The 27,783-nt window shown below is 37.3% G+C and overlaps 1 protein-coding gene across 2 annotated transcripts in view; it reads left to right on the forward strand.

The window, feature by feature from the left end:
• The first annotated feature begins 215 nt into the window (after positions 1-215).
• Positions 216-27,783, forward strand: part of ADGRG6 (adhesion G protein-coupled receptor G6) — a 162,799-nt gene continuing 135,231 nt past the window's right edge. Inside the window, exons 1-2 of one of the 2 annotated variants that reach the window (XM_055136942.1) lie at positions 216-715; positions 8,493-8,593. In XM_055136942.1, the coding sequence (XP_054992917.1) occupies positions 714-715; positions 8,493-8,593 (103 nt within the window). In that variant the 5' untranslated portion in view covers positions 216-713. Of the gene's footprint in view, positions 716-1,075; positions 1,131-8,492; positions 8,594-27,783 lie in introns of those variants that run through there. The other variant, XM_055136944.1, reaches the window with a different exon arrangement.

Here is a 27,783-nt window from a genome sequence, read left to right on the forward strand (position 1 = left end):
TGCGCGCATCACCGCCCAGCTCCCCAGCTTCTCCTTTTTTCTCTTGTTCGGCGTCGGGGGCTCGGGGCTGCGATCTCCCAGCTTTTTGGGGTGACCTCGGGCTCGACCCGCTCCCCGCCTCCGCCCGGGTGCCTCGCGGGGCGGCGCGGGCTGCACCCGGCCCCCCCACCCCCACCCGACTCGGCCCCCGCAACTTCGTCGGGGCGGGCGCTGCCCCGGGGCTGGCCATCGCGGGCGCGGCGGGACCCCGCGGGCTGCCCGACGCCGCCAGCCGGGGCTCGGCCGCACCTGAGCCCCCGACTCGTGCCAAGTCGGGACCGGAAGAAACGGCGGGAGCGACTCGCCCCGCGAGCAGCCGCGGCGGGCCGGGAGGGAGCGGAGCCGCCCAGGGGGGCCGCCACGTGCCGCCCCACTCCGCCGGGGGCGCCCCCCGGACGCACCCCGAGCACCCCGCGCACCCAGCGCCCGCTCGCAGGCAGCGCGCCGACGTCTCCTAAACTTCTGGCCGAGCTGGAACTTGGCCGCCAGACCGCCCCCGGGCGCCGCCTGGACACCCCGCGCCCACCTTGCACCTGGCGCCGTCGGCAGGGGGACAGCCGGGACCCTCGGGAGCTCGGTGGCCCGCGTGCGCAGAGGGGCTCGGGGGTCTCCTCCGGGAGCGGCGGAGCAGCGGAGGGCGCGACCCCTGGGGCTGGCGGCGCAGTGATGCCAACATGTAAGTGTCACCTTGCAGCGCGCCCGCTTAGAGGTGCCCCTCCACGCCCGCAGCCCCCCAACGAAGTGATCTTGGGGAGGACCCGACTGCGGGGATGCGGGGACAGCATAAACCGGTTTGTCTCCACTTGGCCCCTAGGGGCTCTGGAGGGGAGGGGGCTGGGATCTTTCTCTCTCTCTCTCTGTCTCTCTCTCCCCCCTCCCGCCCCCCTCCCACCCCATCCCTCTCCCCCAGAGAGAGGTAAACTTCACTTTGGGGCGGTGTAGAGCAGAATAAAAAGGGCCGGGCTTCAAGAAGGGGGGTTTGGGGTGGAACGTGTTTTTGAGTCTAATTAAAGCAGGACTCAGCTCAGCCCGGCTGCTCCATCCAGGGCCCTGGCCCTGCCAAGGACGATCCGCACCTGGGGCCTTGGAAGGTAACTGGTCGGCTGAGAAAATGTTGACTTTCTCATTGTCACCTTAGGCTATAGGAGTTGTTCTTGGATGTCTGGCTTATTTTGGTTAAAAAAAAGTAGTTCAGGCCATGTGGCATTTTTCCGTGGTGGGGATCTGCGAGCAGATTCGTGGAGGGTTGGGGTTTGTGTGTATGTGTGTGTGGGGGTGTTTGGGGGCGCAGGGGGCTGCAGGCAGGGTCCGGGCTGGGAAGCAGCTGGTTTGGGAGACCCTAGTAGGTCCTGCTTACGTGGGAATTGTTCTCTAAGCGGTGGGTGCCTCAGGGCGACCCCGGGAGAAGGCCACCGCAGGGCACCCCCTGGCCCTCCAAATTGGAAAAAGGAGAAGGCTGTCTGTCTTTCCAAGGGCCAAGCTTAATTTTGTGGCCAATTCAGAAGTTACTTTTTCTCGCAATATGTAATTTTCCCTCTGGCGTTTTATTTAGTCTTTGGACAGACACACGGGCAAACCTTTTAACTGCCGCCCACTAACTAATGTACAAGAGTTTCTAGAAATTGACACCATCCCTCAATGACTGGATCCCTAGTCCTTTACACTTAACTTGACTCCATCAGTTTAATATGGGGCCGGTGCCTTTAGGGAAGTGGGGAGACAGACCTTCCTGGAACAAATCCCATTCTCTCCCTCCCCCGCCCCCCAATCTTGCCCCTCTGCACACATTTTTTTTTTTTAAAACAGGAAAAGTAGTGCCCAAGGCCTAGCTCTGCACTTGTGTTCCTGGTACTTAGAAGTTTAATTAGAATGGAGTCACTTATTTTTACTTTTTTTTACCAAACTGTGAAGTAATTCCACACCTGTGAATTTTAATATTTTGTTTCTGCCAGTGGAAGCAGCAAGGTATAATTCCAAGGAATTTATTTTGGGATACAGCCAAAATTCTCATTTAAGACTTATTCTCAAATACAGAGGCCATATTTTGAATAAATGTGAATTTGTTTTCAATTTTATTTTTTCCAAAAATATGGTAGGTTTTTAAACAACAGATACTTATGGAACTTCCTTTTGCCTTGCTAGGTAATTTAAATGTTATGGGAGAGAAACTATAATGTACATTAAAGAAAATATGATTATCAATATTTTTAAATAAAAGATATGAAGCTGATCAGTAAGAAATGTAAAAAGTTCCTAGTTAAGTCGTTTTGTAGTCCACTTAAATTCACATTTGATTAAAAAAATCTCATCATTAGCATAAAATATTAAATCATATAAAATACAGATTTTAGTAGCCTACATTGACTTCCTTAATTGAGCTATTTTGACTAAAAGTTTTCTATGTCTCGCAAGGTTATAATTGTTTCTTTTTTCATTATGGTGTTGTCAACTAATATGGAATGGTTTAAGATGGTCTGATACTTTTTGGGTATGAATGTGTTAGAATATCTATACTAAGGAAATAATACCAACTCCTTTCACCATAAATTTTCCTTGTATCTTATTGAACAATGTTAAAATAGAGAACATAAACCATATTAGCTTTTAATACTTTTCATTTTCATAAATTTAGGTACAGAGAATAAATATATTTTCTGTCTTCTTCTGGAGAAAGAGTATTGATGTGTATAAAAGGATATTGATGTATTGAAAAATCTTGATGTATTCAAATTTTAAAATTGCAGACTATAAATATATTTTGTAGTAGCAGTGGCTGCATAGTTTTTATCCCTTAAATTTTTTTTTTACAAATTTAGCAAAACTTGCATTAATTAGTCAAGCATGAAGCTACTGTTCCATTTATGGCTTATATAAATTACACGACATTGTGCTTTTCCAGTGTGAATGGTGAATGAGACTATTGTCTTTGGCTTATTGAGAAATAAATATTAGAAGCTTTTCAGTTTTACTGCCTAACTGGACATGACACTGATTTCTGGAAATACGGATTTGAAAGAGAAGCAGTTTATATGTTAAAAAGTAAACTAATAACCGCTTCCTTAAACTTGACTAACCATTTTTTCAACTGCCCATCGCTTACAGAGTTTACATTTTTTACAGAGTGATTTAAAGCTGCTGGATACTATATAGACTCTAGACTAAATAGAAAACAACCTTGTTCCGTATGTGTGGCATGCTTCAACGGAAAGTGTATCTTTCTGCTTTCTTTCTAATTGGCTGTTACTATTCTTTTATCTTTGTTGAATGACTTGAAGATGCACATTGATCCTACCTAAAGGCATTTTAACCTATAACTATTTAAAAAAAATCATTGAACAGCTATCAGATTTGAGTATAGGTCTCTGAGTATCATCTTACTCTTTCTTGTAAGCGTTACTCAGGTTGGAATTATTTGCGATATTTTAAGGAAAACTTTAAGGTTATTGGATTTTAAATATAGCAAAATGATGACCAATTCCTAGTGTATTAATGTGAAATCGGGGAGTGAGTCAGTATCGGCAATAAATTTTACAGAAATTTAATGAATGACCAGTTCCAGGAAAAGGAGTTCAAATGAAACACTGTATCAAAATGGGTACTATTATTAAAACAAAAGTACCCAATAGTGATGCCATGAAATACATATTTATTTTCAAGTGTAAGTATGCATATGTGAGTTTAAGTTTATTTATAATTAATTTTAAACCTACAAAGTATCACAATAGTAAAGCAAAGTACACCTGTATGCTGTGTGTTGAAGTATTTCTTATGAATATCCCATTTGTATTTTCTTTTTCTTCTTCACTCCATCCTATTACTTTTTATACACACACACACACACACGCACGCACACACATCAACATCCCCACTTCCACACCCACACACACTTTTTTAAAATCCTGAACCATCTTAGTGTGAACAAACATCAAAACTTAAGATGTTACTTATTATTAAATTTATTGAGATATTTGTAGACTCATGCAGTTGTAAGAAATAAATTTTTCATGGCACAGTTTGCAACCAGGACATTGGTACAACGTATTTTCTCCCCAGCTTTCCTCAGTTCATATTCTTGATTGTGTATGTTTCTCATGCTTTTAAATTTTATTATCTTACAAGTCAATTATGCCTGTCATAGCTCAAACATTGCCCAAGGTTTCTGCATATTTAAAGGGTTACATTTCTACCTATTTGAAGTAGGGGTGATACAGCTTAATAAAAGAACTTTAATAGGTTAATCCAGTAGCTCCTTTACATTTTATTCATTGCTTAGTCTTAGGTATATGATCTCTACTTATTTCTTTATTTATTTAATTGTCATTCTTTTTGCTCTGGAAGAATATAGTATTATTCATGTTATACATCATGCACATTTATGAAAAGATTTACCATAGAAATATAAATTGGATGTGGGAATGAATTTAATTCTGACTGTTGCTGGTGTTAGTAGAATTGGGACCCTGGTTGCTTCCCCACTAATTTCTTTTTAAATTGTGGTTTCTCATGGATCCAGTACAATGAAAGAAATGGAGGATAGTATGTTTTCTAGATAGCTTTAAGTCTACATTTGGATAGAATCATATCTAAAGGGGATTTGGGGTTCTACCCAATTTTAAAATAAATCCTTTAGAGGGGTTAAGTTCTCAATCTTCCTAAAACTGGATGCAAGAAATATTGTATTTTGTAGCCTATGCAGATTTAAAGTGGGAACAACTTTGTAATAAAGGTTCACAAGAACAGGTGAGTTTTCCAGCCAGGTGACTCTGAAAGTCATTTGGCTCTGCTGCTTCTGGTTATGAGGTCTTCAGAACAAAGTTTTGTATCACAGTTTTTTTAAAACGTTTTATATGACAGGTTTTATTGCAGAATTTTTAGATTCTTTTCAGGTTAGCCTGTCACCCTCTTCTAATCAAGAATATCTTTTTTGAGGGCTAGAAAGATAGTACAGAGGGTAGTGCATTTGCCATACACTACCAAAGTGGGTTCCATCCCCTTAAGGTCCTCAAGCAACACCAGGAGTTAATTCCTGAGTGCAGAGTCAGGGGTAAACCCTGAGCATCATTGGGTGTGACACAAAAGCCAAAAACAAAATCTTTCTTGGGGCCAGAGAGATAGTGCTGGGGTTAAGGCTGCTGCCTTGCATGCAGTTACATCCCCAGGAACAGCTTGAGGGAGCACAGAGCTGAGAGTTGCCCTTGAATACCACTGGGTGTGTCCTGACCTGCTCCTTCCCCGCCAATATTCTTTTTTTTCTTCAAATGAACTTTGAGGTCACAAGCCAAGTGACACAAGATCGTACTAATTTTTTTTGCAGTTCCTATTTAAAACTTAAGTAACTCTGTTCAGGATTTTCCATTTTTGTGACAAAGTTGTTTAAATCTCAGGGATGTGTCTCTGCTAAGTGATCCCCTGAGAAGACACACAGTACTTTCCTTCCTCTGTTCTATTCTTAATTTATTTGTTTCTGTTCTTCAGTAAACAGAAAAGTGGATGAAAGTTGGCATGTCATCTGGTTTGCGTTTGGTTGCAAATGCTTGCCCTTTTCTGTGTGACGGGATGAAGTCTTAAGAATTGCAACTCATCAAGCCTTTTGCTCTTCCTTTGCCATTATTTTCTGATAGGGTTGCCTTGCAGGCTGCTTTGGTCAAGCAACTTCCGGACTGAGTATGGAATTCCTAAAGTCATAAGCTTTTCTAGCAATGCAAAGTCATAGAAAATAAATAGTATTGAGTGTTGCCAAACTAGTGGACATGATTCCCTAAGGACCATTTAGAAAGTGTGTGAATTGGAGTAGATCCTAGTCACCAATTCATAAAGTAGAATTGCCAGTCCCATAAAGATGAAGAAATTGGGTATTTCTAGGGATAGGTATCCTCTTCTTTTGATATTTGTAAGGTGGCAGCTAGCCTCATCTTGCCCCTTATTTTTCTGAGCTTGTTTCTACCTCTGTGAAATCAGGAACTTAGATTTGTTTGGTCTTCTTGGTTCTCAATTTTTGGGGTTATATTGTACTTTTGTTTTAGGAGCATGTTCATCCATCCCCTATGAATGAGAAACACCTCAGTCAGCCAACAGCAATGGGAAACAGACTCAATCTTTCAAATGAGTGAACTTTCTACATGACAGTCTATCATTATATCCTTTTAAGGCCCTTAAGAAGTGCAAGGCAGTGTTCTTTTGTTGAATAATATACTATTTACATATGAGGAACTAGACTCAAAGTTCAAATGATGTCCCTCTCCCCTGCACTAACCACACAGTGAGATACTAGGATATGACAGTGCTACTTCAGATTTGACACCCACAATAGTATCATTATCATTAGACATTACTGTAATAGTGTATCCCATAAACAGTAGCACTGTGGCACTGTCATCCCATTGTTCATTGATTTGCTCGAGCGGGCACCAGTAATGTCTCCAATGTGAGACTTGTTGTTACTGTTTTTGGCATATTGAGTATGTCATGGATAGCTTGCCAGGCTCTGCTGTGTGGGTGGAATACTCTCGGTAGCTTGCTGAGCTCTCTGAGATGGATGGAGGAATCGAACCCAGATTGGCCGCATGCAAGGCAGATGCCTACCCACTGTGCTATTGCTTCAGTCCCCCATAAACAGTAACTTATTTAATCTCAAATATTATAGATGGATATATTTGAAAACACACCTTCCACATGAGAATGCTTTTCAGATCTTAACCTTTTCTTCTACAGTATTCACTAAAAGTTAACTGATGCTAGAAGTTCTAGTTTGGTGACTATGAAAATATGACATGGGTCTCAGACACTAATCATAATTTCTGTTTTCCTTGTGCACATGAATGATCAATTTTGTTTCTGTTCCCAAGTGATTCCCAATGTTGCTGCATAGTCAACTTAGTTGGCATTAGCTTAAGACTAATCCTAATTCATGTTGTTACGACATTTTCATTTCCTGGTAGACATATTATCCATGCTCTAATGGAAAGTTCAGGAGGAAAGGAGAGCTGATGTCTGTCGAGGGTTTGCTAAGTATCAAGCACTCTTCTTAAAAAGACATCATGTGCTATCACTGTCTAGCACTCTATGGATTAGGATCTATTGCTATTCATTTATTTATTTTTCAGTTTGGGGGCTATACCTGGTTGTGCTCAGGGATTTCTCCTAGCTCTATGCTCAGGAGTAAATCCTGAGGGAGAAGTTATGTCAGGGGACATATTGGGTGATAGAGCTCAAACTTGAGTCAGCCGTATGCAAGGCAAACCTGCCTGGTATCCTCTCTGACCCCTATTATTTTTATTTTATAGGTGAGAATGGAAGTGGGTAAGTCAGTTTTCTAAGCGTTGCATAGTTGCCTGACTCTTGGGAAATTTAGAGTCTAAAATAGATGGGAAATGTAGGCTTATGGCAAGTATAGGATTATTTTAATGTCTATTTTTGGATTATTCAAGTATTTTCCTTCCCACTTTTGTATTTTGTGTTTATATAATATTTTGTGTTTATATACCTCACTCTATAACCTTCCCCCAAATAAAGTATTACCATGACTTCGAAGTACCTTACTCGTTTCCTCACTTTTTAGAAATAAATGGAATCTTCAATGACCACTTCTAAAAATCAATGAACTTCTTGGGAAATGTTTTAGGAGCACAGTGTTAGCAGACAACTCCCATGACCAAAATGCCAATATCCCCCTCTTTCCGTCTATTGGAAAACCGTCCCCTTTTTAATGAAGTTAACTTCCTTTGGAGATTTCAAGATTTGCAGATTCCTTGCTCCCTTTTAACTAGGCCTGGGTCATGACGCTCCTATTCACAATTCCCTTCACAGTTGAGATTGTCTTTTATCCTTGCTGCTGCTGTCACTGGCTCACCCCTTCTGGTGAGATTCTTTCAATGAAAGGCTTTTTTTAACTAAGTTAGGTTAATATGGATGTGCTTGCCTAGGTCATTATTAAAGTTAAAGATGAGATGAGTGTACTTGAGTTTTCCAAACAGGACACCTTTGTATTGAATATTTCCATGTGTTGAGCAAGAGAGATTAAATAAGAACCCTCAGTTAGAGTCTAAATTTCAGGGAGATTATAGGGTAGGCTGATAGAATCCTTCTCTCCCTGCCCACTGGGGATAGTGATGCTGAAATGGCTTTCTTTTTTAATGTATATTTTTGACTTCTCCAAATACATCTACTTCTTCATGCAGAAGTCACCTAATAACATTATTCCTAGATCAGGAAGGTGTCATCAACTGGCAAATAAATTCATGAATTGCTTGTTTTGTTTCCTCCCTTGTGTAATTTGCTTAAGGACCATGATTAATTTTTGCATCTTAAAAGTACTGTCTTTTTTTGGAAGCAGGATTGAAAAAACTTGCTTTTCTTGATATTCCTCTTGCATACATTCACCTGGACTCTGAAGGTCAAGTGAGGATGTTTTACTGAGCACTGAGCTTCCTGATGGTGCTTTTCTTCTCTTGCAGGATGTTTCACTCACGTCCAGTGTGGAGCTGGCATTGGAAATGGAAGCCAAGTTCTCTTCTCTTCCTTCTGGCTTTATGTATTGTATCTGGTCCTCACTCAGGTCAGTAATACTTTGTTCTTTCCACCTCCAGTGTCGTAATAACTATTATATTTCCTTCAATATAAGTGTGCCAGTTTTTAAGTGATTTTATTATTATTATTATTATTATTATTATTATATTATTGTTATTATTTTGGTAGGTGGGAACAACCAGATGTGCTCAGAGCTTACTGCTGTCTCTACATTCAGAGATCACTCCTAGCTGTACAGGGGTACCCACTAGGTTTCTGGGGATTGAACCCTGGTCAGGGACTTGCAAGATAAGCACCCTACCTGCTCTACTGTCTCTGTGCCCATCAATAATTTTAGCTTTGTTGTCACTTTGTTTGTCCTGTGTCAGTCCTGCCAGTCTTTTTCTGTCAGTCTAGTATTTTTCTCTGATATTTCTAGGAATACTCCTATTTTAAAGGTTTTATCACCTTATGAGGATAATTATTGAATCTTGACTGCATTTTTTTCAGTTTTATTTATTTCCCTAGGTTATATGGAATGATGAGAATATGATATGAATGATATTGAAAATGTGCTGTTCTTTTAATGACTGAGTAGATGTGCAATGCTTAATTTTTTTCTAAGTTTTCATATAGTTATTTGTGGAAAATAATAATTTCCTATTTTATTTTTATTGATTTTATGATGACTTGCAGTTTGAAGTAAGAGTTTCAAATTAAGCTTCCATAACATGAAATTTATTTCATTGATTTAAAATTATATTAAATAGTTGATTTTTATTACAACAGTTTTGGAAATAGAATCTTAGTTTCTAAATACATTGTTGCAAGCTTTGAAAAATATTTTCAGCTGTTTTTGCAAAGTAATTTTTTTGTGTATTTTGGGCAATATTCAGTGGTCCTCAGAGCTTACTCCTGGTTCTGGTTCTGAATTTGGGGATTACTTCTGATAGGCTCAGGAGACCATATCGGGTGCCAGGGATTGAACCTGGGTCAGCCACATGCAAGGCAAACACCTTGCCCATTGTATTATCTCTTTGGACCCTTATCAAGTATATTAAGATTTTTATAATTTACTTACTTGGAAAATCCCTGGCACCTATTTAAGGATTCAAACAAAAGTGATCTCTTAAGTTTTTGTGTATTTGCTTTAATTACATTTTAGTCATGCTTTCTATTACTTTAATGCCAGGAAAAGAAAGCATACCAGTAACAAGATCTGATAATAAGCGTATATTTAAGTGTCATATAGCATTGAAGAACTTTGAAAAGTGATCTTCAAAGAACCAATTACATGATGTAAGATAAATTATGAGATTAAAATTAGTTGGAGTCTACTTAGTTTCATTTTTATTAGGTCATGCATTTGTAAAGTTTGGAGACTTTTAACTTTATATGTCAACATTTTAATTGTTACATGTACGTTAATTATCGTAATTATTTGAATAAAGTTAAACCCATATCTTTGGGCTCATTAAAAGGAGTCAAATGGGTTGAGACTAGGGTAGGGGAAGGGAAACAATTTGGATGCAAAATTTAGAGGAGTTATTTTTTGTTCAGGTCATTGAATCAAGATGCTTACATTTGTTTTAAGACTTTAAGTTTCTGTCTCACATGAGAAATCTTTTTGAAAAATGTCCTTATTATCCAGTATTTCTTGGGCATCTCATAGACTTTGTGATGTGTAGTTTTTGTCTTTACTCATGAAATCAGAATATTTGTATTTATATATCTATAGCCTTGAGTGACTAAAAATACACCTCATCTCCACTGAATATTTGAACCCACAAATACTTTAGAGTTATTATTGGAATTTAAATATGACAGTTATATGAATAAGAGCAGAGCGGATAGGGTGTTTGCCTTGCATGCAGCCGACCTGGGTTCGATTCCTCCATCCCTCTTTGAGAGCCCGGCAAGCTACCGAGAGTATCCCGCCCGCATGGCAGAGCCTGGCAAGTTCCCCATGGTGTTTTTGATATGCCAAAGACAGTAACAAGTCTTACAATGGAAACGTTACTGGTGCCTGCTCAAGCAAATTGATGATGACAGTGACAGTGATAATAAGATACTTGTAAGGCAATCCAGTATAGAGTTCCTTATATATTTTTTAACATTTTGGTCTTTAATAATAGTTTTATGCCATATATAATTTGGGGGGACATAAAGAGGTGCTCAAAGCTTTCTCCAGGCTTTGTACAGGAATAACTCCTGGCGGGATCCAAGGGACCACATATAGTGCCGGGAATCCAACTTCAGGCACCTGAGTGCTAAAAAAGAGCTCTAGCCCCAGTATTATTGCTCTGACCCCAGTCCCACCATATTTTAAAAGAATATTTAGTGCTTAACTATGATATATATATATATGTGTGTGTGTGTGTGTGTGTGTGTGTGTGTGTGTGTGTGTAGAGAGAGAGAGAAAGAGAGAGATTATATATCTATCTATACTAAACGTTTTCATGTTTTTGGAAAACCTTAAGGTATCTTAATGAGTCTAGGGGCATTGAATGGTATGTTGGTATTAGTGTCTTCCTCATCTATATCATCAACATTGGACCCACCCTTAACCCTGAAGTCACATCCTGGGTTATTACCTTTATCTATATTTGTCTACAGAATAGCCTTATAACTTCACATCTGCCAACAATATTCTTGACCTCTACCTTCAACTCCAAAACCTGCTTTATTTTCAATCATTCTATTCCAACCTGATATCATGTAGATTTTCCTGCTGTCACTGTTTTCTAGACACATGATCTTTCTCTGTTCCTTAACCATAACTTTCTAGTACTGTAATTACACATGCTGGTTCTATTTTGACACTCAGATATTGGTTACTACACCTCAGATAGGCCTTCCTAATTCCAGTTCAATGTAGCCTCAGTCTCCCTATCATTTCCCCTTTAACGGTAATCAAGATTGATTTTATTTGCTCTCTTAATTGTTACTATTTTGTAAATTTGGCTATGGTATCTAGGGTTGGGTTGTTGGCAAAGCCCTTTTTACATATTAGATGGAAATTATGCAGATGGTTAAAAGTTTAAACTCTCTAGCTTAGCTCAAGTAGTGTCTTTAGTTAAATTCGTATAATAAGATTACAACATGAAGTCTTTTCATAGGTAAATTAACATTTTAAGTTTCTCAATATTGTTGCATTTACAATTCAAGTAGTATACACAGTTTTCCCCCTTAAGACTTGAAAATAATGTACAAAATAATCCACAATCTCTTAGCAAATGATGAAGTCAACTTTTAGTAAATGCTACCATAAAATAATAGCTGAATGCTCAAATTATCCTAGAGAAGTGCAAATCAAAGCAACAGAATATTATTGTTTTTACATTTGAGATTGACAATATTTTCAAAAGTTTTCACTGTCAAGTATTATTGAAGTTTTTGGGAAAAGGGAATATATTGACAATAGTTGCTGTGATTTTTTGGGGGAATAATTAGACAATTATCGATCAACATTGAAAAAAAGATTAAGTATGAAGATGACATATCATTCCTCCATGGAGGCATAGAGTCTATAGGAGTGAAAAATAATAAATATAGAGAAGTCTGTTTACACTATTGCAATAGCAGTTGCTAATTATGCTAATTATTTCACGGAAGAATAGCTGTATAATTTATTTACAATTCATGGGGCAGAGAAATAGCACAGATGTTAAGGTGCATATTTTGCATGAAGCTGACCCTGTCACCTCATAGTCCTTTGGGCTCTGCTGGCAGTGGCCCCTGAGCACAGAGTCAGAGGTTCCCAAGGACTGCCAGGTGTAACCCCCAAGTCTCCCCAAAACTAGTGGATAATAAAATATAATTTATATCATGGAATACTGCACAGTCATTCAAAACAATGTTGTAAAATTGTGTGCATTGGTTTAGAAAGATGCCCACGATAATATTAGTAATTACTAAATTGCTGTTTATTCAAGATTTATGATAAGTTAAATTTCAAACTAGAATATATTATGTATATTTTTTTAACAAGACTATATACATAAATTAACAAAACAGAATGATAAACACTTGACTTTAAAGTAAGTCATCTCAGGGGCATAAGCTTGAGTGAGAAAGGGATGTGATGGTGAAATTTTGTTTATTGTTAAACATTTTAAATTTATTTGGGTTTTGGGTTTTGGAGGTACTCAAGGATTACTTCTGTTTCTGTGCTTAGATCACTATCACTCCTAGTGGTGCTTGGGACATCGTATGGGTTAGAGGAATCAAACCAGAGTTGGAAGCATACAAAACTAGTGCCTCACCCTGCATACTATCTCTCCAGCCTCAACAGTAGAATTTCATATTAATTTTAAATTACATTTTTTATTACAATGAGCATATGTTGAAGAAAAAAAACGTTTTATTCTCAAGGTTACATTTTAGAAATGGCCAGAGAGACTGTAAAAGCCTATGAATATTATAATTTTCTGACTCCTTCTTGATAAGACTTTAGTCCATCTTACCACTTTGCATATATTATACATTTGGTCCAGCAACTATTCAAATATATGAAAAGTAGTACTCTTATAAGTCTTCCAGGTTTGTAAAACCGTGTTAGTATTTTTTAGGGGAGAGGGGGCCACACCTATGGTGCTCATGACATATTGCTGGTTGTGCACTCAGGGATCACTCCTGGCTGGGTTCAGGAAACCATATGGAGTTCTGGGGATTGAACCCGTTAACTGTGTGCAAATCGATTGCCCTGCCTATCGTACTATCTCTCTGCCCCTCAGCCATGTTAATATTCTATCTGTAAAATTAGTAAATGTGTCTGAAAGTCAAAACTAAGACTAATTATTCAAGCTATTCTTCTCAAGGGAATATAAAATCAGAATGATACATGGCTATAAGAAAACCATAATTTTATTTATTTTTTTTTATTTTTGACTTTGGGGTCACAACCAGCATTGCTCAGTGCCTACCTCTGACTCTGCACTCTGGAATTACTCCTGGCAGTGTTCAGGGGACCATATGAAATGCTGGGGATTGAACCCAGGTTAACAGCATGCAGGCTAATTCCCTACCTGCTATACTATTGCTCCAGCATATTGAATGCTAAATAATGATCTCTCTTTTCCCCAACAAGGGAAGTAAGTATTCTGCATTACTCATAGACCTTATTTCTCCCCAATATGTCAGATTAATAGAATCAAAAGTTATCAACTAAACAAACTGTAGAAGATTAGATGCATGCGTTTCTCTGTGGCGTCTTTCCCGATGCTTTCCTTCTTCTACCTTTATGATTACTTGAAGTTGATGTTACTCAGTAGGAAATGCAGTTTTGGCTTCAAAAAGTGGATTATGTAGATGTGGATTGGTGGTGATGTCTCTCCATGCAGGCAATTTCAGGTGACTAAGCAGTGTGATGGATTGCTAACCAGAGTGTGCCCTTAGAGGGTATTTAGGAGCAGAGGCCATCAGCTAAAAGACCTGTGCTCTAGGGTCAGGTCACCTTTGTCTCCAGGCATGTTTATTGTCCTCCCACAGAATTTCATGTCAGACTAGCAACATGCTGGTGAGTCTTAAGTCATCTGAGGAATGTCCCTGAGCATCTCCTGCCTTCACTCTACTGTGATGCCTTGATTGGGATTAGGGGACAGCTGAGGGTCCATATCCTGTGCTGTAGCTAAAACACTGCTACTTTTGTGTCATAGGTTATCTTTATGAAGACTAAAAGTTCTGCTGATTGCGACTTAAAACATTAAGCAGTACATTGACTTTGCAGGAGCAAAGTGAATTGGAACAAGACAGAGGTCTTTGAATATTGAAAGAGTCATTGTGTGGAAGTGATAACAGATTTGTAAGTGTTGCAGAGAACGTAGTACATACTAGAGTTGATGCTCTAAGTAGCAAGTGACTATCTAGTAACTGGCTGCCAGAGAATGAATTAATTGTCCTTTAAATTCATCATCAGCACATTAAGAAGGACTCTTCATATTGAGACCACCAAGATCAAGATATCTAAATGATAACACACAAGGCTGAGGTAGCACTAACCAGCACAGTAGATCCTCAATAACTTTAATAATATCATTGTGAGATATAACAGTCATCACAACTTGACTCAATGAATCTAAGTTTTGATAATTTCATTTGCCTCTGTGTTGTAACAAATAATCACTCAATCACTGTTATCCCATTGCTGATCGATTTGCTTGAGCAGGCACCAGTAACGTCACCTATTGTGAGACTTATTGTTATTGTTTTTGGCATATTGAATACACCACGGGCAGCTTGCCAAGTTCTGCCGTGCGGGTGAGATGCTCTAGGTAGCTTGCTTGGCTCTCCGAGAGGGACGGAGGAATTGAACCCGGTTTGGCCGTGTGCAAGGCAAATGCCCTATCCAGCCCTGTAACAAATAATAGAAAGTTAAATTGATTTGGGCCTGCAAGAGGCGTGCTGTGGACATTGGTGAAGGGAAGGTCACACTGATGGTGTTGGAACATATGATACCTGAAGCATGTATTTTATGAATGTAATAAATCATAGCAATATGATTTATTATAATAATTAAAAGGACTCTATATTGAAAAGGAATTTTATATTAAATTTTTTTGGCTCTTCAGCCTAAGGTTTAATCAGTGTATATGTGTGTGAGAGAGAGAGAAGGAAGAGGGAAGAGAGCAGGAAGGGGAAGAAAGAGAGAGAGGGGGAGGGGAGGGAAAGGAAGACATGCAATTTTAATTTTTTTTCAGTCCCCACCTGGCAATGATCAGGGGTTACTCTCAGGGACCACCATATGGAGTATTGGAGATCAAATCTGGGTCAGCAATGTGCAAGGCAAATGGTGTACTATTTCTGGTGTACTATTTCTCCAGTTCCACAGCTTTTTAAAATGTACATAGTGTTATGTGTCTTATTTTAAAACCCTCTTTTCTGTTTATTTCCTTTTTAACTTTGGCAATAACCTTAGTAATGAACTAGAAATTGGGCAGGTAACTTTCTCTAATAAAGTAAATCTGGGTGACTCTAGACTTTGTCAGCTCCCACATTTTCTGCCATTTTAAAATGACTAATCCTTCTAGGAGTTTCCTTCTCTTAGCAAATAGAATTTGCAAGTTTTGGCACCATTCTTACTAAGATTGCAGTAGCGTATTTAGTAAGTAAAGAATGTGGAAAAGAACACATTGGGAAAGAACCAAAGGGAGAGAGGAAAAATGTATTCAAGACCTCGTAAGTGAATAATATTTTACTGGGTGAAGCAGTATAGAGAAAGTATGGAGGTGAGATGAGAAAATGAATTAATCCTACAATGAGATGAAGTCAAATCTTATAAACATCCTCTCCCCTTCACTGACCTAAGGTGATTAAACACCTGAAAAGAAAACAATATCTCTTGCCAGCACATGAGTTGTGGCTATCACCAGTTCAGATTAACCTTTGAAACATTTTCTAAAATAACTTTCAGGCAGGAGGAAAATGATCTAATGTTAGCTATGATATTTCTATGGTTAACACAATGATCTCATTTTTCCCCCCCAAAAAGCTCAATAAGAATATTTGTAAGCAAGTATTCTTGTTAGATGATCTCCTTTATCAGGAAAATAGTTTGAATGATGATACATTCTTTGTCAGCATATCTTGGTTTATAGCCATTTCTAAATCAGCTTCATTATAAACATGTGGTTTAAGAAGGCTGCCCTTAAAAAATGATAAAGGCATCTTCCAGAAATAAGCTGTTAGCAGTGAAAATCTACCTCTCTCTACTATAGTCTTCTCCAAGCTTGATGCTTCTTATTCAGAAACTTAAGAAAAAATGCCTAGAAAACTTAGGTTTTAGTGATGTTTTGCTTTGTTATGGAGTTTTAGACAAAATGAGTTCCCAGTACAGAGGTGTTATAAACCTAGCTCCCACCTGTTCCTGAATTACCTAAATCAGATGTGTACACAGGAATCTCACTGGATGCTAAACTAAGCATATATTATATCTATATTATATTAAACTGTTTCCTAAACCAAATGTGGGCTGCTAATTTCATCCCTTTTTAGAGTGGTAAGCTGATAATCTGTTGTCAGACACATGACCACAAAATTTCTGGTACATAGATAAAGTGCTAATATTTCAATATGCTTTTGTGGTTATCACAGAGCCTTCGAGGATCTGACATAGTGTACTTTCCTTGCGGTTAAATGGTCTTGATGCTTTGGTGTTTAGTTACAATGTTCATCACTTCTTATCAGCTATCTTGTTTTATCAACTCTCTCATTTGCACTCCTTTCATCCTTAGTGGAGTCTTCTTTTTTATTTCTCAAAATGAAGTTCTCTCTGAGTTTTCAACCATTTCTTATATTTCAGAATTATATCACAAATCTGTAGTAATTATTATGGTGCCATAGAAAAGAGAGTTTTAGTAAATATGTAGTAAATTTATCAAGTATTTTCCCCCAAGGGTTCCCTTTGCAATTTTGGATATCCATTGAAAATGAGTCCAGCAGATCAAAGAATTAGACATTTTGAGTCACTCTTTTCCAAAATATTATTATGGAGATACTAAAAGGAGTTATAGAGAACATAACGCTAGTATTGATGCTCCTAGACTTATTTAAGTATTTAAGGGTATATTATATTAGTAATATTCAAACAAGTCATGTCTGTTTGCTTATTATTTAATCTATCCATTATCTAGATTTGTATCTATCAAACTCCTTTTAAAATTCTGGTTATGCAGAACTAAGCCATGGTCTGTAATGTCGGGGAGCTTTAGTGTTGAGGAGAATAACGTGAGGTGAATAGAGGCACTGTAATATGTGCTGTAATGGAATTACAGATGTGACAACAAGCAAAAGCAGAATATATGTCAGAATTGTTTTCATTTCTGAGGTAATGTCAGAACTCTCTTTTCTAGCACGGGTGATGAATATTTACAAACTGTTATGACTTTGTTTTTAACAATTTGATAAGATTTCCCTGCAGTAAGACTGGATAGCTAGCTGTAAGCACTGCTCTTACAAGAGAATGGTTTAATGCCATTTGGTATCTGCCTTGAGAATGGACATCACAAAGAGAATGTAACAAGGGCAGAGTCAAATGCGTATATTCAACAAAATGATTTTGTAGAAGAGTATGTGCTTTTTGTTAGCATAAAGGATCTCTCTAGAAGAGAATAAGAAATGAAATAAATGGGAGGCCAGATCCAGAAAAATGTCACTTGAGAGATTAATTCTGGAAAAATTGAATGAGACCGTCAGCATCGGTGTAGTAAGGGAGATAGCTCCCTGCTGTCACTTATCACCTCTAGCTAACTTTTGCTAAGGCGTGTGATGAGAAATGCATGTTGAAGGGAAGAGAGGGCACGGATTTCCAAGGATCATCGGCTACTCAGTGGCATGCTGTTTTTTGTCTACAGAGTTTGTAATTTTTACTGTTTCATTCTTGGACCATTTGCTTCATAACGCAACCCTACTTTTCTCTTGGTGAGCACGAGGTGAACATTGGAGGTGTTGAGCATCCAGTCACCTTGATAACTTCTTGCTAATACTCATATTTAATAGTGACCCAGGATTGCTGTATCTGTAGCAGGAATGTCTTTATTATTTTTTTAAGTAATTTTTTAAAATCAACATAAGATTTCTTCACAACAGTGTAGATGTTTTACTCTTCAGGGGTATTACCATGCCCAGCAACAAGGTGTCAATCAATATTCTTCCACCCGATTCCATTGGATTCCTTCTTCCCCCTTCCCATTTGCCTTGATAATCTTGGTTCTATGGTCAGTGTAAAGTTTTAGTTTCCTTGGACCTTGTTTGACCCCTTGCTTTGCTTTGTGTTTTAGTACCACTTTTGAGTGAGATCATCTGCTAGTTTTCTTCTTTCTTTGCTTAGTTTGAACATCCTTTAGTTGTATCCATCCTACAGTAAAAGTCAAGATGTTATGTTTTGTTTTGTTTTTGTTTTGGTGCCACATCCCATGGTGCTCAGGGTTTACTCCTGGCTCGTGTTCAGGAAATGGGGGGGATGGGGGACTATATGCAGTATACCAGCAATTGAATCTAGGTCTGCCCTGTGCAATAAAAGTGGATTGTTTTGACAGAAATAGGTTATGTCTTAGCACTGAGAAGGCTCAAACTTACATGGGCTGTATGACACAAATTTGTATACTACATTTCTAGGACCCGAATTCTTTTTAAGTGTGAACTCTCGCTAAACATCTGGGCATTAATTTTTCCCTTTAAATTAGTACTTTAGAGTTGTTTTAATCCATTTTGGGATGTGATTAATTAAATGGTAAAGCCCGTGCTTGGCATGTAGAAGGTCCTGGAATCCATTCCTGGGACCAAAAAAAAATTACGGCGAGTTTTCATCATTTTGTTGCATGCTAGAGTGCCTCCCTGAATTATTCTTTAATGAAAGAGGAAATAAGTGGATGATTAGACAGATGGGTGAGAGAATTTGTTTATCTGCGTAGCACAGCATCTTACTTTCCTCTAAGGAGTGGCAGTCTACCTCATGAAAGAAATTGCTTCTCTAACAGGTAGGCGTACAACAGGGTCAAGAAAAAGGAAGCATGACAGATGTTATGTTTTTATAGAGCTGAGTAATATTCTTCTTTGTATTAAATAGCATCATTACTCATTGATTGTGGGGCACTTGGATTATTTTCAGTTCTTGGCTATTATAAAAGGGCTGGAGGCACTCATCTTTGCTGGATGCGTTTATGCATGAGTGCCTAAACCCTATACTTGTATCCAGTCTTTCTGTAAATCCACAGCTGGAATGATGCCATTGACTGAATTAAGTTCCTTTAAAAATTCTTACTGCCCATAGGATAGAATCCATAGTCTTTAATGTATATCATTTTGTGGCTCGTTGGCTTTAGAAAATCCTTCTTGCTGCCCGCTGATAGTTGGATATCAATGAAATATTGAATGAAAACAAAAGCAATGATTCATATATTTGGCTAAGAAAAACTTAATAGAAATATATAGTGATTTATATATTTATGTATTTTGCTAAGCAAAATTTAATATATTCAGATAATAAATTATTTAAGATAAGAAATTTGTGCTCAGCACAGTTACAACGTTGAGTTTAAAAATGAGTATAACATTTTACCAGTTTTTGAGAAAGGAAATTTCATAAAACTGCCTAATCACTCTCTGAGCCAAAGAAGAAATTGGTCATTCTAAATGACTACAATAACCAGAAGAGTCTATTTGTTTTTTCTTGTTCCAAGGGCTGATCTCCTGGAAACACATTTTTTAGTGCCAAACTAATCTCATCACTATACAGATATACACTTAAAAATACTTCTACTGAAAATAGAAAAAACTTATGACTTTCTTAACATTATTTCAGTTATTCCCCATTCCCTTTAGTGATGTTTCTAGTTACGACTATCTGACACTTCACATGTCCAAGTTCTGTCTTTTCAAAAATCAATACAAATTCCCTCGTTCTCTCAATCCTTTTGTTCTTTTTCAGCTATTTTTTTATTTGCCATTTTCTTCATTTCTGAATGTCCTGAAAGAGTTATATATGTTGGCTTTTTAATATATTGATTATTCTGCTTTAGAGAAGCATTGACAAGTATTAGGGGCATATGTGTCTAAATATTGTCAGAGGTTTCTTATCATTATTTTGGTTAAGTAGATGGAATTTATTCACTGCATTGTTATTAATAGAACAAGAAAAGGTTTTTTTTATAGAAAGTCTATTTCATTAGTCTCTTTAATGAGATCATCAACGATTCAAAATTTATCCAGTTTATATTTAACTTTCAGAATATGACTTTGTGCATAAAGTTTTATTGTACTTTTCCAGTTGTTCCTTTGGTTCTTCTGACTTACCTAATATTTTATATCACTTCTTTTCATTTTCTGATTTACATCTGATTTTCCTTCTTGGTTCTGTTATCAGTCATCTTTCTTCCCTTTCAAACACTTTTTGGTATTCTCATCATATCTTAAAGTGTCCTTGGAAGAGTTATTAAGAGATTATTGCTATGCGGTTGATTCAAATGGAGCTTAAAAACATCTTTATTTCCTGAATACCATGTCTGCCTGGATATACTTGACAGCATTCTTAATCTTCACCAGAATTTTATTGAAAACATTTGAACTGAAAATTATTCACCAGATTAGGCTTAAAACTCACATTTTGAGTGGTGATAGTTATGTGCATATAGATATGAAGCTAATTCCTAAACTCTGTAATATTGTAAACCAAGGATTAGTTTATGAAATAACAAAACTTAATAAAAAGAATTTATAACAAAATAAAATTTCCATTGTGGGAAGCAGAGATAAAGTATACAAAGTTTAGTGCTGCAGGTCACAATTATTTCGGTCAGGAAACTAGCTCTTTAGGCTTTGCTAATATAGATTATACATTTTTAGGCTTGAGATCAGAATAGCACTGAAGCACTGTAGTGCCAGGATAAAACAATTAAACCATATTGCTATGAATGAAAAGCATTAGCTTAAAAATCCAGTAAAATTTGGACATATGTAATTTAATTTTTCTGCTATTAAAAATATTTTATTTCTTTGTTTTTATTCCTTTCTTTGTTTTGGTTTTGGGGCTCCCCCTGCATCGCTAAGAGGTTAGTGCTGGCCCTGAGGTTGAGGGTGTCTCCTGGTGATGTTCAGGAACCACAGGCAGTACAGGGGAGTGAACCAGGCCCCTGTACTATCTCTCCATGCCTTTATTAAATAAATTTTCATTTTTATAGACCATAGTACTTTTAGAATGTTAAAAAATTTAATAATTCCTTTTGAATAATGAAAAATAAAATGTGTTATGGGATCATCATCATCATCCCGTTGATCGTTGATTTTCTCGAGTGGTCTCAGTAACGTCTTCATTTGTCCTAGCCCTCAGATTTTAGAAGCCTCTCTTTACTCGTCCTTCCCAATGGTGCCACATTGCAGGCTCTTTCAGGGTCAGGGGAATGAGACCCATCATTGTTACTGGTTTTGGTATATGAATATGCCATGGGGAACATGCCAGGCTCTCCCATGCAGGCAGGAAACTCTCAGTAGCTTGTCAGGTTCTCCGAGAGGGAGAACTAAGCTATATGATGTAGCTTCAGGGAGCTTGGTATTATAGTCTCAGGATCTTGGCAAAGATCCAGAGTTATGGTATATTTTAGGTTAAAAATGCAAAAAAAAAGAGAAAATGTGCCTTTGAGAACTTATTTTTAAAAAAACTAAGGGCAAAGAATTAACTCAATGGGATGACTGGATGCTTTGCATGTAGTTCTGGTCTTGATCCTCAGCGCCATCTTGCTGGGTCCTTTGAACAGTCATGGTCCCCTGAGCACCACTGGGCATGAACACCAAACATGACCTACGGATATAGGTCCTGAGCACTGTGGGCATGCCATGCCCTCCACTCCCTGAAACCAAACCAAACCAACCCCCCCCAAATAAATAATTAAAGATTAAGTCTATAAAATTCAATTTAAATTTGTACTGTACTTTCCAAGGTATCAAGATTTTTGTTTGTTTGTTTTTGGACCAAACCTACCTGTGCTCAGAGTTTACTCTTGGCTCTGAGCTCAGAGTTCAGGTGATCATAAAGGAGCCAGAGATTGAACCTGGGTCAGGTATAAGCAAGGCAAGTGCCTTATACATTGTATTATTGCTCTCATCCCAGCATCAGGATTTTTTCAGGACATCAAGATTATTGATGAAAGTGAAATAGTTTGATATCAGTGGCACTACTAATTCAATTCTCTGTAAGTAACTTGAGATTAAATTCTGACTTTGATATAAAATTTTGTAATTATGTCCTTGGTTCTTATAGTCAGTGTGTGTGTATGTGTGTGCGTATGTGGGAGGGATAGTTCCTTCTGAGTTCCATGTAGGAGGTACATGTTGTGAAACCTGAGGTTTTGCATTTGATTTCTAGGAATTCTAACAGAGATCCAGTAGATGTTGCTACACTGGATGGTTGATTTCTGCTTTTCTGACCCTGATGTCACTTCATTAATAATTAGCTATTGCCTATCAGTAGATGAATTGGACACTTGCCTACTTGAAATGTTTCAATCAGTTGAGAAAGGATCCTGTGAGAAAAGTTCTTCTCTTCTGTAAGTTTAATATGTATTGAAATAGTAGGATATTTTTTAAAAGATAGTATGTTTTGTATTATGTATTGAGCTTCTTTAAACTATTTGTCTAAAAGGAACCCATGGTAAACAATACATAGGGATTTTCACATGTTGAAAATATACTAATAAAATAATAAAGAAAGTCAAAATATCCAATGATAGGGGATTTGGTAAACTATGGTGTATTTAAATAGTGAAATGATACATATATCCCTAATTTTATATTTTCAAATTTTTAATGCAGTGAAATAAGAATTAAAATATAATTGAAAAGATTAGGATATCAAATTATCTGGGTGTGGTTTTAGAACATTGGTATAGGCTTTTAGAAGAAATAAAGATAGATAGAGATCTCTATTACTAATATTATTTTTTCCTTTGTACGTTATATTTAGGTTGCCAACAATTATCATAAACTGATTTAATAATGATATCAGATGAATGACATAATCTGTATATAGTAATGTATAAAGCAATTGTTATAGAATCCCTTGATTATATATACACATATATGCGTATACAACATATGCATATAGTACTCTTTGGTGATATGTGTAAATTACAGTCCTCAAATGTTAATTCTGAGGCTCTATTTTTATGTAAGAAAATTATTTTTAAGATATATGAAAAATAAAAATCCTGCCCTGAATACTGAAAGTACCACTTCAATTTTACTAAGGTTCACTGAAAAAGACAGCATGAGTAAAATATCAGAGTTAGTGATGTTGAACAGTTGGAACCTTCATATTTTGCTAAAGGGCCTATTTGAAAACTACTCTTTAGTTTTAAAAAGAGTTATATATACAATAACTTTTTGTAACTATATCTACCCTTAATTATGTTGCTGGCTGTTTATCCCAATAAAATATCCACAAAAAGACTTCTAGAAGAGTTTTGTATCATTATTTATAATAATCCCAAGTGAAGAATAAAATGTTTGCCAAGATGCAAGTAGGTAAATATATTTTTTTCTATTTATAAAATAGAACATTACTCTGCATCCCCCCACCCCCAAAAAAGAGAAATGGATTACTAGCAGCTGCAACAACATGGATAGGGAATCTCTAAAACCTGTTGAACAAGGAAGGAGCAGAGAATATATAGTCTGTGATTTTAATTTATAGGAGAGGCTGGAATAGACATACTGAGCTACAATAATAGAAACCATTAAAGTTACTTCCTCCAGGGAGCAAGTGTGAAACTCCATTTGGTTTATGAAAATGCTCCCAAATTCATTTGGGATGTAGTTTCATGGCTAGACGTCTCTCAAAATCCATCATACAACACTCAAAATATGTGCATTTTATTATGTCAGTTATATCTCCTTCCCAAAGTTCCTAGCTATTTGGAAAACAAAAATACTGGTAATAGTTCTAGGATACAGATATAGTACCACCAAGAACCATCAGGATTTTACTTAGCTGTTTCAAGAGTTAAATAATAGCTTTTGGAAGCACAACTTCTTTGTAATATTTTCAGGGCTTTTTGCATTATTTTGGTCATAAGCGAAGGAATATTTAGTTTTACTGAGTACATGGATTATGCTTTTTATATGTGCTCAGGGGTATTCTCTGTGTATGAAAACATTGTTAGAAAGGATATGTAAAAATTGTTTTAGAAGGGATATAGACTTAGTTCAAGCATAAGTTTTTAATAGAAATGAATGCAATCAGCTATATATCATTTTTCTCATTAGTTAATTTTTTCATATTAGACTTTAACTTTCTAATTATGACCTTACATGACACTTAATGATTTTTTTTTTGCTTTTTTGGGTCATACCCGGCGATGAACAGGGGTTGCTCCTGACTCTACACTCAGGAATTACTCCTGGCAGTGCTCAAGGGACCATATGGGATGCTGGGAATCAAACCCTGGTTGGCCGCATGCAAGGCAAATGCCCTACCCGCTGTGCTATCGCTCCAGCCCCACTTACTGATTTTCGAGGCTTGTTACCATTAATAAAATTGAAAGATAAAAGGGGAGTATTTAAAAAAATTCCATTTTTTTATCCTTATGATAAGCATGCTTTTTTCTTTCTATTTTTATTTTATCTTTGCAGAGCTGTTTATCATTTACAGCAAAGTGATTTGTATTTACTTCAAAGCTCTTATTAGTGAACAACTGCCCAAATATTTGATTGTTCAGCCAATATGAAGCATGAACTAGAAAGTAAATTTCAATTAAACACTTGAAAATTCCTAGTTGAGAGTAGACCCAGCACCTGTGGAGTAGTTTCTGAGGGCTTGTTTGTTCTGTTCTCCTTACTGATTTGAAGCTTTACGTGGGTAAATAGTGAGTTGAAAGCATCAGTCAAGATAGTCTCATTTCTGAAGAAGCACCTGCTACGGTCATCTCCCCGATAAAGGTTGCTGTTTGTCTAGGAAGGGTGTAATGAGAATGTGGCCATTGATTGGTACATAATAATGGGATCCATAGTCATCAACTGTTAATATCAAGATCCTAAATTATGAGCAGATCATAGAAACAAAATCACATGGAACCAAGAACATTTCCATATTGGATGAATGATTTGGTGAAGCTGTATATAATTCAGTGACTCCAAAGTCACTGAATTAAATATGATATAAATTAATATTATATGATGAATCTGAACTTTCACATTTCAAAGTCTAATCTCCTTTCTGGATTTCATAGATTTTAAAATTAAGCTGACTGGTAGCCAGTTTTGCTATTCAGAATGGGGGTTTATAGTTATAGTACCATTGACTATAACCATTAAGGAGGTTTCCTATAGATCTGGTATGTACAAATAGAGTAGGGGATATTTTTATGAATCATCTGCATTTTGAAGCCACTGTTTTCTCTTTGGCTTACAGCTACCTGAGTAAATAGCTAAGAAACTGCCTTCAGAAAAGGATATGGGGTTTACCTTATGTGTTACTTTTTTTTTCAAGAGTCAAACTTATATTTTGTTAGGTTTTTTCCATGTCTGGAGACAAGTGCTTTATGTATTTGTTCACATATATTGTTGCTTTTGGTTGAAGTAAGTTTCTACTATTTAACTATTTAATTGTTGTGGCTGAATCCAGGAGTTTCTACTTTGTTATTGTTGTTTGTTTGGGGGCTCAAACCAGCTGTGCTCAGGGCTTGCCTCTAATTCTGTGCTTAGGGATCATTAACTGGCTTTGCTTTGAGAACCTTATCTTCTAGTCATCAACCTACTTGTCCTCAATGTCTAGTCTTCAGCATCTAACTCCCAACATCTTCAACATCTCCTTCTCAGCATCTAATCCCCCACATCTTCAACATCTCCTTCTTAGCATCTCGTCCTCAAAGTCATATGTCTTCAACATATGAGGTGCAGAGATTGAATCTGCATTTTTTTGCTGTGAGAAAGGCAATCTCCCTACATGTTATACTGATGTCTCAGGCTCCATTTTGTTTGAGCTTAAAATATAAACCTTATTGTTTTCACAAAGCAATTTATTCCAAGGGGTGTTTTGCATACCCTTTTCCTTCTTGTGGCATCCTTCTGACCTTGTTTCCTTCCTGAGTGACCCTCCTTCTCATCCCACAGGTTGGTCCCTCTGTGTCATGATCCCCTGTTGATGTGTTTTTCACCTGTGGGTCCCTTGAACTATCCTGGGCTCCAGACAGGGCCAAATATCCCCAATTGAGAAGTGATGAGAGAAGACCCGATTGGAACTCAGTGTTTTGGGTTGCCTAAATGATGCCCATAATGCCTTATCAGTAAGTCTTGCTTTGATTCCACTACAGAGGAGCAAGTTTGCTTGTGACGTAATCTGAACTGAAAATCCTTGTTTTTAGGTTGACCAAATGTCATTCAAAGTTGCCTTACCAATTTCTAACTAAGTAGCTATTTTTATTTTCCTTTATGTAAACTTTCCTAAATCGTTTAACTAAGTTTTCTATGTTTTCATAAACTTATATTGTTCTTCTCCTTTCATGATTTTATTGGGTCCTAAAAAATGTAAAGTTTCTAACTCCACTACAAAATAAAATTAGCAAAAAAAATTGGCTTAGAACAAACAAATAAGTATGACTCAGTCAGTGGGGAAAATTATAGGACTATTCATTTTGAATCTTCAGCTTGCTGTGAGCATCATCATATACGACAGAGAAAGCCATGAGAGTCAGCTAACCTGGGGCATTAGTTATGCGCAGTTAGGGCAACATAACCTCACAGCATGGTCTAAAATCTTGTTTTTCTGTTTTCAGTGTGTCACGAATAGCATTTTTCACTTCTCTCCAGAACCAAAATTTGAAAAGCCTTATTAACTTCTCCTTAGCAATCAGTTTCTGAGACCTCTTTACTATTAAGTCCAAAATACATCTTTCTTTATAAATTTTTAGACTTTTCATTGAAGACAGACCCTTACTGCCACTTGCCTCAACTTTTGTCTTCGTCTTTAATCAAGTAATAAGCCTTTTTCCTGTAAACATTTCTTAATATGTAATTTTCTCAGGAATCTTGAAGAAGGTGTTGAATCAAGATGCCTTTATAGATTGATGTTCAAGAATCTTTACCATTTATTCTTTTTTTTTCTTTTTGGGTCACACCCAGCGATACTCAGGGGTTACTCCTGGCTTTGCACTCAGGAATTACTCCTGGCGGTGCTTGGGGGACCATATGGGATGCCGGGGATCGAACCTGGGTCGGCCGCGTGCAAGGCAAACGCCCTACCCGCTGTGCTATCGCTCCGGCCCCAACATTTATTCTTAAAGAGTATTTGCTAAGCTATTTTCTTATACATAATCTAAAGATAAACAACCTGAAAAACACTTTTCTCTGATAGTCCATGTACTTCCTTGCCTCCAAATCTCTTACATATCATTTGCTACCGTATTGTATTTTATAGTTATCAATATATTATTATTTTTTATTATTATTAGTCCCTAACATGTTGGAACTATGGGTTTTATATTTTTGTATTCTTCACAAAATTGAGAAACTATAGATACTACAATAAATTGATGCACACTTATTTAAAAACCCATACGGATAGGGTAACCCATCATTTTTATAGGTTTGATGTGATGGGCATAGCGCCTGTGCTGTATAAAAGTAGGACAAGGCACAGTCTGCATCTTAGTCATACACTGGAACAAATCTACTGTTATTATTCATAGTGCCACGAACACTACTGGCTCATTATTCACTCATTTTGGCATTGCCGATAGCTTCAGAAGTAGTAGC

Source organism: Sorex araneus, chromosome 4 (assembly GCF_027595985.1).
Source record: "Sorex araneus isolate mSorAra2 chromosome 4, mSorAra2.pri, whole genome shotgun sequence".
Taxonomy (NCBI): domain Eukaryota; kingdom Metazoa; phylum Chordata; class Mammalia; order Eulipotyphla; family Soricidae; genus Sorex; species Sorex araneus.